Genomic DNA, 13,051 nt, shown 5'->3' with positions numbered 1-13,051 from the left:
AAGACTCTGATGCTGGGAGGGATTGGGGGCAGGAAGAGAAGGGGACGACAGAGGATGAGACGGCTGGATGGCATCACCAACTCGATGGACATGAGTTTGAGTGAACTCCGGAGTTGGGGATGGACAGGGAGGCCTGGCATGCTGCAATTCATGGGGTCGCAAAGAGTCGAACACGACTGAGCAACTAAACTGAACTGAATTCAAATGTATTACAAAATAGTAAGTACTCAGGAACTTTTACTTATATTCAAAAGAATTGTTAATGCTTCCTTTTGTAAGTGACCCTTTAAATACTTACTGCTCCTAAGCCACTGGGGAAGACCCCACGTCATATTAAACTACTATTAATTTATTCAAACAAAGCAAAATAAAGACAAGTGTAAATTTGATGGCTGCCTAGAGAAACAGCCCCGTATTGGAGGTTTAAAAGCAACAGCTGCATTGTCTCTGATTTAGCTAACCTGTGGATTCTGGATTGAATATTGTAATAGCTGGGTAACTACTGTTTTGAAAGAAAGAAAATCTAAACACACATGTTTAGGGGTAGCCTCCTTGAAATCACTGCTGAAAACAAATTAGTTCAAATCATACTTGACAGAGACATCCAGAAATATGGCCTCTGATCCACCCCAAATCATATACATTTAGGGTTTAACTAGATTCTTGCAGTAAATTCACTAGATGTATTATGTGTTCTTTTGCTTTCTCTTTTTTTTTACATTTCTTAACTTTATATTGACGGATGAAAAGGACTGGAAGCCCCAAAACTGATTATTATTTGTGTAGCCAATATATCAAATCAGATCACCCACTACTGTTGATCCCTTTCTATCTTTAACTTGTATTCAAAAAAATACTTTAAAAACATCTTCATAGGAAGTTTACAAATAGTATTTTCATAGAAAGCTTTATAGAAGAGATACTAAAATAGAGGTGAAAACCTGTGGCACAGACATGTTATTAAAAAGGCTCTTCTCCAGGCTTCCCTGGGGGCTCGGTGGTAAAGAATCACCTGCCGATCCAGGAGACACGAGTTTAGTCCTGGGTCCAGGAAGATCTGACATGCCACAGAGCAACTAAGCGTGTGTCACACGACTCCTGAGCCTGTGCTCTAGAGCCCAGGAGGCAAAACTACAGAGCCCGCGTGCTGTAACTACTGAAGCTGGACAGCCCTAGAGCCCATGGGCCCGTGCTCCGCAACTGAAGTCACTACAGTGAGAAGCCCAGGGACCATAGCGAGAGTAGTCCCACTCCCTGAAACTAAAGAAGAGCCATGAAGCAACGAAGACCCAGCAGAGCCAAAAATAAATAAATAAACTTCTTTTTTTTTTCTTTTAAAGGGATATTCTCCAAGCCTTTTCACTTTCTTTCTTTGTATCTTCCCTGGTGGCTCAGTCTGTAAAGAGTCTACCTGCAACTTCGGCGACCTGGGTTCAATCTCTGGGTTGGGACGATCCCCTGGAGAAGAAAATGACAACCCACGACAGTATTCTTGCCTGGAGAGTTCCATGAACAGAGGAGTCTCGTAGGCTACAGTCCATGGGGTCATAAAGAGTCGGACACAATTACATGACTAACACTTTCACTTTTCTCCAACACTGTACAGTTAATAAGAAGTTCAGGCAGAATCAGACTGGCAATCCAGTTCCCGAGGCTAGACCATGTTACTATTTTGCCTGAGCCTTTCTTTTACCCAGTGCACCTACCTGCTTTTCCTCCACACCAAAACTCTTCAATATTTATTTTTGAGGTGGGACAGAGCTGAAAGTAGAACAATACAGCTGACTCTGACAATGAGGACTCAAGGTGCTGACCCTCAGCAGTCCAAAATCCACCTATAACTTTATAGTTTGTCCTTTTGTCCCTGGTTCACGTTTGTCCTTGGATTCAATTAACTTCCAATCATGCACTACTATAGTTCTTATTTAGTGAAAAAATTTTGCATGTAAGTGGATCCTCACTGTTCAAACCTGTGTTGTTTAAGGGTCAACTGTATGTACTATTCAATGAGCTTTTTGTTTCTGTAAGGCACAGCATTCTGGTGACAGACAATAAAATCATAAAGCAAAAACAACTAATTCAGATATGCTACTCTTCAGAATATAAAATTCATTTTAATTGGGTGGGTCTGGCTTTTAGAATGTTTTTACAGTAATGGTGATACATTTATATTAATCTCTTGGCTGAGCAAAAGTTTTGTGGATTATAGAGACTAATTCATATGTAATGTTACCATGGATAATAAAAATGTTCGCTGTACATTTTAAACTGAGTCAGTTTATGTATTTTAGTAAATGGAATGAAGAAGGTGAAGAATTCATTTTACAACAGAATTCTGCAGCAAGATTTCTTGAGATGTAAATAGAGCTCAGGAAGAAGATGAGCTTCCCAGGTGGTACAGGGGTAAAGAATCCACTTGCCAAGCTGGAGATGCAGGTTCCATTCCTGGGTTGGGAAGATTCCCGGGAGAAAGGGATGGCTACCTGCTCCAGTATTCTGCCTGGGAAATCCCATGGATAGAGGAGCCTGGCGGGCTACAGTCCATGGTGTTGCAAGGAGTCGGACACGACTGAGCAGAGACAGATCCTGGATCGTGAAGGATTATAGGATATATGCACTTTACAAATCAGTTTCTCTGGAAAAAAAAAAAAAGGAGGTTGCATATTCTAAAATTTCCTTTCTTTAAAAGCTTTTTGATTGTTAGTTGACTCACATGGAGATCAGATTCGATCAGATCAGTCACTCAGTCATGTCCGACTCTTTGGGACCCCATGAATCGCAGCACGCCAGGCCTCCCTGTCCATCACCAACTTCCAGAGTTCACTCAGACTCACGGCCATCGAGTCAGTGATGCCATCCAGCCATCTCATCCTCTGTCGTCCCCTTCTCCTCCTGTCCCCAATCCCTCCCAGCATCAGAGTCTTTTCCAATGAGTCAACTCTTCTCATGAGGTGGCCAAAGTACTGGAGTTTCAGCTTTAGCATCATTCCTTCCAAAGAAATCCCAGGGCTGATCTCCTTCAGAATGGACTGGTTGGATCTCCTTGCAGTCCAAGGGACTCTCAAGAGTCTTCTCCAACACCACAGTTCAAAAGCATCAATTCTTCAGCGCTCAGCCTTCTTCACAGTCCAACTCTCACATCCATACATGACCACTGGAAAAACCATAGACTTGACTAGATGAACCTTTGTTGGCAGAGTAATGTCTCTGCTTTTAAATATGCTATCTAGGTTGGTCATAACCTTCCTTCCAAGGAGTAAGCGTCTTTTAATTTCATGGCTGCAGTCACCATCTGTAGTGATTTTGGAGCCCAGAAAAATAAAGTCTGACATTGTTTCCACTGTTTCCCCATCTATTTCCCATGAAGTGGTGGGACCGGATGCCATGATCTTCGTTTTCTGAATGTTGAGCTTTAAGCCAGCTTTTTCACTCTCCACTTTCACTTTCAGCTCCCCTAAATTTTTACATTTTTGTCACTTTTGTATTGTCTATAGTATTATATTTTTGTGCTCATCATATAAATTACTAATGTAATTCTCTTGACCACATACTATTTCTACAACCTTATATGTAGTGTAACTATGTTAAATTATTTATATATACTAAATATGTATTTTATATACCAAACACATGACATATAAACTGTTTACCTGTTATACACATATTTATATATGTAAATATGTACCCAGAGAAGCCTAGGTAAACAAGTCATGTTTCTAAATTCTCAAGCAAATAACTGTTTTTACACTTCAATTTAAACATATCTTATATGTGTGCTTAAGTCGCTCAGTCATGTCTGACTCTTTGCGACCCCATGGACTGTAACCTGCCGGGCTCCTTTGTCCAGGGGGATTCTCCAGGCAAGATTATTGGGGTGGGTAGCCATTCCCTTCTCCAGGGGATCTTCCCAACCCAGGGATTGAACCCAGGTCTCCTGCATTGCAGGTGGAGTCTTTACTGACCGAGCCAGCAGGGAAGCAAAAATATCTTGAATGAGGCCAAATAGAAAATTGGATTTTTAAGTGAAAAATTTTAATATTTTTTAGAGAATATTTAAAGCATTTTTTAAGCAGCAGTACGCTATTAAGAGCTAATTAATCCCCCAAATGAACTAATACAATATACATAAAATAGTGTCATTGGGTTTCAATTTTAGATAATAACTACTAATTATCTATGAGATTTTAGGAACTTTGCATACATTGCTTGAAATGGATTGTAATTTTCATTACATAGGTAAGGAAAGAGAAGCCCTTGAGTTTAAATAATCCAATTAAGGTCACAGTTCTATAAACTGGGCAAAGGGTTGTTCAAAACCATCATCAGAGGCCAGGTTAATATTCTAAATGGACTGAAAATTACTTTCTGCAACTCACTGATTACTGTACCCTCCCTCTAAAATGAAAACAGGCTCCTCTACTGAGCTCCCTTTCAACTTCCCTTTTGTAAGGTTTTTGAAATATGTGTATAATTAGGAGAGAAATGATCCATGAACCCAGAGGAAAAAAATTCTTCAGAGGTCACATGTTCCAGATCTGGGTCAGATTCAGTAAACATACTGGTGTATGTCGTTAATTTAGACAGAATGATTGGGCATTCAAGCCTGGGAGAGGACGAGCATAACGGGAAACACTCTCCAACCAGAATCAGTTTCCTAATTTTTCTCTGGTATTCCTGACGTAATACTATTTCAACGCAGCCTGACACACAGTAGCAGTTGCCAAGTGGACAGAGTCCAGGGAAGTCCTGCCATCCTGGCTAAAGCAGAAGGAAAGAGGAATCCCTACAGCTCAGTAAGAGTTACAGAATTCCCCAACATTTTCTCATTTTCTCTATTCCCTCATGTTGGGGGTAAAAATACAATTTTTAAGTAAAGGAATTAAATATCATTTCTACTGTGCATATTTAATTATTCAAGTACAGAAACATATATTTATGTACCTATTATAAACAACTAAAAAAATGATGCCCTGAAACAGGGACATGATCAAATGTGCAGATGTTTTACTTCTTTTCCACTGGGAAAACTTCTTTCAACACCTTTATAAGTACATCAACTTCCAACATTAAAATAACTCAAAAACAAATAAGACATTACATTTGAAATGAAAATTAACACCTTCTGTAGACAAACCTAAAGAGGATATTCTGTGTAGATTTTTAAATTGGATCAAGTTGTTAAAGATATTTTTAAATAAATATTTTTAGATTATGACATTAAATCAAGTGTATTTTTAAATTTTTTTGTTACAATACTATTCAAGAGTACTTAGCAGAAACTTTCAAAAGCATTAAGAGGATATGCAGTGCTTCTACAAGGATTTTCCAAATATTAACTCATCATTTGATGTTACTACTTTCAAAATGAATGTAGATATATCTTTGTCTTAAACACTCCACTCTTATCAAGAATATTTAAGAAAGTCAAATTTGGTACATATATTACCCAAATAATATAACAGTTTGTACTCATTAGTGTAAAATTACAAAATATTCATCATGTCAAAATTGAAGAAAAACTATGCGAGTATTTCATAGAACTTGTGACATACAGAACATACCCAGACAAGAATGAAGGTATACCTGTATAAAAGTTTGAACAAATTGATTTCCTAAGTTTCTTCTTGCACAAAGTCCTGCACCTCAGCAATCAAATATGATGATTTTCAAGGAGGAGGTGGATAATTATATAAAAGAAATTTGGAACTATTCCAACTATGACTTAGGATGAGCTGATGCTGCTGGTTCACTCTGAGAATCACTAATTTTAGAAGACTTTTTCACAAAGTTTATGAGGTTTGAAACCATTTTCCAAGTGGTTTTGACATATCCTTCACTGCCCCCTCTCCCACTGACACACACCCCCTCAAATTCAGATCTATATGTGTCTATCCCTCACTCAAAAATAGCACACTTCTAAAAGAATCATCATCTTAATAAATTCAATTAAACCTTCAGTTTACTAATACAATACCTATTTTTTTCCCCTCAAACCTCATTTGTAAACCCAAGTAAATTTCCTCTAAAGGTAAAGAGAAATCCAAAATATTGTTGTAGGATTTTAAGTGATACATTCTCATTCTCACAAAAGTAGTACAGAGTGAAACAGTAGTAACTGAAAAGTACATAAATATCCAGCACAATAGTTAAGAAGACACATTATAGTGAAACATTATAAAGTCACATTTCTTTAAAAAATATGGTCAGAAATAATTTGCAAAATAATAAAAATGCTTATAATAATCTGCATGTAATTATAACATGGATAGTTTTGTCTTAAAAAAGTATTTAAGATCTAGAGACATACGAAAATACAAATCATGTTTCCTTTAAAATTTTTTTCTATAAGAAACGTATAACAGAATTTATAATCTGAAATGAAAAAAAATAAAGAGAAACAGAACTACACTGTTGGTGGGAATGCAAACTAGTACAGCCACTATGGAGAACAGTGTGGAGATTCCTTAAAAAACTGGAAATAGAACTGCCTTATGATCCAGCAATCCCACTGCTGGGCATACACACGAGGAAACCAGAAGGGAAAGAGACACGTGTACCCCAATGTTCATTGCAGCACTGTTTATAATAGCCAGGACATGGAAGCAACCTAGATATCCATCAGCAGATGAATGGATAAGAAAGCTGTGGTACATATACACAATGGAGTATTACTCAGCCATTAAAAAGAATTCATTTGAATCAGTTCTAATGAGGTGGATGAAACTGGAGCCTATTATACAGAGTGAAGTAAGCCAGAAGGAAAAACACCAATACAGTATACTAACGCATATATATGGAATTTAGAAAGATGATAACAATAACCCTGTGCACGAGATAGCAAAAGAGACACTGATGTATGGAACAGTCTTATGGACTCTGTGGGAGAGGGAGAGGGTGGGAAGATTTGGGAGAATGGCATTGAAACATGTAAAATATCATGTATGAAACGAGATGCCAGTCCAGGTTCAATGCACGATACTGGATGCTTGGGGCTAGTGCACTGGGACGACCCAGAGGGATGGTATGGGGAGGGAGGAGGGAGGAGGGTTCAGGATGGGGAGCACATGTTTACCTGTGATGGATTCATTTTGATATTTGGCAAAACTAATTATGTAAAGTTTAAAAATAAAATAAAATTAAAAAAAAAAAAAGAAACAGAACTGACAATCTACTCTCTTAAAATGATTTTAACTAAAAAGAACTCAGGTTCACCAAAGATGAAAAGTTTATGCACACTTTCAAGCACAATACTCTATAGATTTGAAACCAAAGTCTTGGCTCCTGTGGTGTACTGAGATGATTAGTTTTATGTGTTTCTTGATTACAAGGGGACTGGATAGTTGAGTGGGTGCAGTATGACTAAAGTCTGGTAATTGTGAAGAATTCAGTCATTTCTATTCCATACTTGGGCAACTTAATAGGTTGCTGTTACATGCACTGGAATGAAGAAACAATCTTACTCAAAAAGCAATTATAGAGGCCTGCACTAACAAGATAAACTTAGGTCTTTTATTTTGGAATAAAATACACAATTTAAGTGTCCCGCCTGCACTAACAAGATAAACTTAAGTCTGTGATTTTGGAATAAAATACACAATTTAAGTGTCCAGAGATACATGGAATCTAGAACATGGAATAAATATTTAATTATATATTTGCATGAAATCAGTCATACAATAGTAAACAGTTATTTATTTTCATTATGAATAAATGAAAATGTTGGCAAAATCTAATCAATGTATATTAAGCTTTTATATTTTATACATTTTTCTTATTTTAGTCTCATCATGGTTCCTTCCAAACAAAAAGTCTATGACAGGATATTTCCTTTATTTTAGGAAGAAGTTAGTTATGTGGCTTTATTTTAAAACAAAAGAATTTGATTAAACGGGAGCAAACTGATAGTCACAGTTGATATATAACTTTTACCAAACATATTAGTTTAACTTTCTAAAAGAGAATATCAAGCTTCTTTATTTTAATTTTCAGAGGAGGCATGCTTCTGTTACTTGGAGTATAAGAAACAGCAGAAGAGTAACATAATCATGATGTTTTAGGAAACATGACCATGCCAATCATGATATCTGAAAGATTACCAGAAAATATATTATTGTGTCATTTTTTGGTTAGTCTTCTAGTGTCAAAAACTGTAACAAGACAGGATGTCATAGGACCTACGATAAAATCATACTAAGAAATCTTACATGTACAAAAATAGCCATTTTAAAATATTATCAGCAAAAGTACATATACTTACATCACAAAAAGGATCCCTCCTACCTATACCCCATTTCTCATTTCATTTTGTGTCTTCCAAGAGGTTTTCTAGGCAAACACAAATATGTGTGTGTGTGTGCATTAGTCGCTCAATTGTGTCCAGCTCTTTGGGACTCCATGGCCTGCAGCCCACCAGGCTCCTCTGTCCATGGAATTCTTCAGGCAAGAATACTGGAGTAGGTTGCCATTCCCTTGTCCAGGGGATCTTCCTGACCCAAGGATAGAACCTGAGTCTCCTGCATTGCAGGCAGATTTTCTACTATCCGATACCTTCTAATACAAATGGCAGTTTCCTATATACTGTTTCTTATTTTGCTTTTTCATTTATTAAAATATCTTGATGTTGATTACACTTCAGTTCATATAACCTTATTTTTTTTTAAATGACTACACCACAGTTCAACAGGCTATTTGATGAAAATTTAAACTGTTCCCAATTGTATGCCATTACAAACAATGCCGAAATAAATTTATATATACTTCTCTGTGTATTTGTGTGTTAAATCCTTGGAAGCAGAATTGCCTGTCTAAAGTTTTGAGCATTTTTGATATTACTGTAAAACTCTTCTCCATGAATCTGAATCAGCTCACAAACCAGACAAAATTGTGTTACATTCCTAACACTATGTTTTATCAAAAGTTTTGTCACTGCAAACTGAAAGGTGAAATATTTCAGGTTTATTTTCCATATCTCGAGCAGTTTTTATTATATGCTGAAAACTCACTTTCAGTTACACTTCTGTGAACTGCCTATTTGTCCTGTGCCCATTTTACTGTTCGCTAGTTTTTTAAAATTATTTTCAGGTTATTTATCTGAATAATATTAAAACTTTAAGAATATTTTCTCAACTTTATTATTAATTTTTACTACATTTTTGCCATAGATTTTTTTTGACTAAAAAGTCAAAGAGAATTAGACTACTACAAAAATGAAGTCTAATTTTAAATACTTTCCTTTTTAAAGGACAGTGTCTCTCTCTTCCTGAAGAACGAGTACTATAAAAGTGATTTTAGGACAATGCTACTTTAATATAAAAGGGTGTGAAAATTACTATGTTTTCTGTTTATAAAAATGTTAACAGGCTGTGAAATCTCTCAGGCAAAACTTTTCAACTTTTCAGTTGTGTGCCTATAGGAAATCATAGCAATCAATACTAAGGAACCAGATAAAGGAAGGGATTTTCAAAGAAAGAACCTGAAAGAGAACATTCAAAGAGAAAGCAAATAGAGCAAAGAAAATGAAAAGCTTTGTGATAGAAAATATATTTCTTCTACACTGAATGACAACATATCCATAAAGGAATTATATACATAAATTACCATTTATACCCTCAGGATCCTTACTATTATTTTTCCTATTATAATATTATTTTTCATTTATAAACATGTATATATTACAGAACCATGTAACAGAACATGAATATACATATAATATATTCATCCTCAGAGCTATCGCAGGTTCAATTTCAGACCATGATAAAGCATACATGTATATAATAAACATCCAGACATACAAATATTTACACATACTGTGTTTCAACTTGTTTGTTTCTGTTTGCATTTCAATTTATAATATACTGTGGACATATTTTCACTTTAGAACACTTAGAACTAACAGGTGTTTTAAACTATTATTATCCATTGTAGATGTACAATAAATTATATAACCAAATTCCAATCAATGGTTACAAAACTATGCCCAAATTTTCTACTAACAACAATCCTACTGTGACCACCTTTGACACATATATTTATTTGCACACTTAGGAAGGAGCATGATGAATTTCAGTAAGTGAATGAATATTTGAAAATTTTGTTATCACCACAAAAAAGTTTTATCAATACATTTCCACTAAGAGTATATTTCTCTCATCACATTGTCAGAGAATTATCACACTTTCAAAATCTGCAAAACAGGCAAACACTATCTTACTCTGCATTTTCCTGATAGTTAACGTGGCTGAGGGTCTTTCTACCACTTGTCATTTGTGTTTCTCTTACTTTGAATTGACATTCTTTATTCTCAGATGGTAAAGAATCCGCCTGCAATGCGGGAAACCTGTGTTCCATCCCTGGGTCCAGAAGATCCTCTGGAGAAGGGCATAGCAACCCACTCCAGTATTCTTGCCTGGAGAATTCCATGGAGAAAGGAGACTGGCAGGCTACAGTCCATGGGGTCGCAAAGAGTCGGACACCACTGAGTAAGTTAATACTTTCGGTTCTCAAACTGGATTGTTGAATCCTCAGTCCTTAATGAGAGTTCAAGGCATATTAGAAAATTAGCTCTTTTTCTATTAACAATTGCCATTTGTATGTTTTTTTTTTTCTTGCAAATGTTAAGAATCATGTCCCTACGTGGACTTTAGGTTTTTCTACCAATCTCAAAAATGCTTTCCCACATGCCACACTCACAAATACTCATTCAGCTTTTCTAGGTTTCATATATTTAAGACTTAAATTGTTTAAATCATCTACATTTCATTGCTATGTTAAAAGTGAGGGAAAGTTCAAGTTTTATTATTAGGTTACCCAAATAAATACCTAATTGTCCTACATGATCAATTAAATGTTGTTTCTTCTCCATTCCCTGACTTTACGAAGTATGCTTATCAAATGTAAGCTTTCCTTTTACTCTTATATGTCTCTTCAGTTTCCTTGTTTGGTAGATCTATTACCTATTCTACGGCCTTTAAATCATTATAGCTTTATAATACCCTTTATTTTATAGTAAAAATCCACATTTACATATGTACACTTTCCTTGGAATTGAAATCTTCCTGGCATGTAGTTGTTTTTCCACTTGAGCTGAACAGTTGTTTTGAAATCAATCCCCCCCCTCAAATTTGGTTATGATGCTGTTTAATTTATATGTTCTTTCAGAGAAATTATATCTTTAGAACAATGTGTTTTACTATATTTTCACCTATACATTCTCACATAGCATATTTTCATCTATGTCTCTAGGGCTTTATGCCTCTTTAAAAATACATTTTCCAAGTTATTTCACGCCAAATTAAATGGCTTATTTTGTTTTAATCTATATTCTAGTTTAGATATATAATATCTATTGAAAATTTAAAATTGCAGTTAGATGCAATTAGACACTTCATTAAATTTTTTTTATGACATTTTAGGTTGCTTTCAAGGTACACAACTGCATTATGTGTAAAAAGGGCTAATTTTGTGTCTTCTTTTCTAATCAGAATGTTAATGTGTCCTCCTGCCTACCTCACTGGCCTACACAACAACGTCACAGGATATGATCATGACCATTCTTTGCTTTTCCAAATTTCCTGGAAATGATGCTAGTGTTCCAAGTTTTCCCACGATAGGTTTATCGAGATAGACAGATGGAGGTTATCCTTCTACTCCTAACGTAGTCACACCCAAGAAAAAATACTAAAGCTTTACCCTTTTAAGGTGGGAAAACCTTACTGCATAGTATCTTCATCCTTGTACTAGTTTGAGTGGATACCTACTAAACATGCAACAAAAGAGTAAAAACTAAATTGTAGATCCTAAAAGAAGATACGATCAGAAAAACAAACGAAAGAAAACTCTAAGTCTTGAAATACAAACGTTTTATTCTATAGAAACAAAGCAACTGCTCCCCGAGACCCTGCAAGCCCCCTCCCCCAGCAGTTTGAAGTGAAGTTGCTCAGCTGTCTGACTCTTTGTGACCCCGCGGACTGTAGCCTGCCAGTTTGCTGCTGCTAAGTCGGTTCAGTCGTGCCCGACTCTGTGCGACCCCATAGACTGCAACCCACCAGGCTCCTCTGTCCCTGGGATCCTCCAGGCAAGAATAGTGGAGTGGGTTGCCATTTCTTTCTCCCCCAGTTTACCTGAATGTAAAAGTGATGGGTTCTCCCGTCCCTCTGCCAAAAAAGCACGTCCAGAAGTGACTACAAACCCTTTTACCTGCGAGTCGACCTGACCTGGGTTCCCAGCGCTGTGAGGAGCAGCGGGGAGGGCAGCCCGAGACCCCAGCGGAGCCCAGTCCCGCGCAGGAGACGCAGGAAAGGGGCGCAGTGAGGCGGGGCAGCTTCTGCGCAGGAGGGAACGTCTCCCCAACAAAGCCTCTGTCCCAAGGCCACGGCGGCCGACTTCAGACCCGGGGGGGTGGGACAGCGACCCCCAGCCAGCGCCGGAGATGGCTCCCTCCCGACGGCCCAAAACTTCGGAAACCGCCTGAGGATGCGCCGCGGGGCGTATGGAGCCCAGGACGCCACGCGCCGTCGAGTCCGCTGGCCTCGAACCTCTGCTCTGGGCGCCCGCGACCCCGCTCTCCGTCCGCCCGGCCCCACTCACCGCCGGCCAGCCGTTCGCTCTGCATCCGGGACGCCGGGCCCAGGGTCTGATTTTATCCGCGGAGGAAGACAAAGGGGTGGGTCGGCAAAAGGGAAATGGAAGAGAAGGATTTTGAAACGAAAACCCAAAGAGTCCTGTCGGGGAGGGGCGCGGGCCGGGGGCGGGGTGCGGGAAGGGACCCTCCCGCAGTGCCCGCCCCGCCCCGCCCCTGCGCTGGGAGCTCCGCAGCCGGGGCCAGCAGTCCTTAGAGGCGCGGCCACGGCTTGGAGCCTGTTAGCAAGTAAAAAGCCAGGCGGAGAAAATGAGGAAGATATTAGTTGTCTCCGTTCTCCTGTGAGGTGAGGATAGAGATAAGAGCAAGTCGACGGCGGCCTGTAATCCGAGAGGCACTTTCTTGAACCTGTGAGGCAGGGCTTCCAGACAGAGATTTCGGAGTCCAGGAAAGAAAGAAAAAAAAAAAACAGTC

At 38.1% G+C, this 13,051-nt stretch overlaps 1 protein-coding gene across 1 annotated transcript in view; it reads right to left on the bottom strand.

Annotated features, from left to right (window-relative positions):
• Positions 1–13,051, bottom strand: part of PLSCR4 (phospholipid scramblase 4) — a 112,160-nt gene that overhangs the window by 29,193 nt on the left and 69,916 nt on the right. The window contains exon 3 of the mRNA XM_010858292.1: positions 12,120–12,855. Coding sequence (XP_010856594.1) covers positions 12,120–12,855 — 736 coding nt within the window. The remainder of the gene's footprint in view (positions 1–12,119; positions 12,856–13,051) is intronic.

Source organism: Bison bison, unplaced genomic scaffold (assembly GCF_000754665.1).
Source record: "Bison bison bison isolate TAMUID 2011002044 unplaced genomic scaffold, Bison_UMD1.0 scf7180017864384, whole genome shotgun sequence".
Taxonomy (NCBI): Eukaryota; Metazoa; Chordata; class Mammalia; order Artiodactyla; family Bovidae; genus Bison; species Bison bison.
Note: the sequence above shows the minus strand (reverse complement) of the source record. Positions and strands in the feature narration are given on the sequence as shown.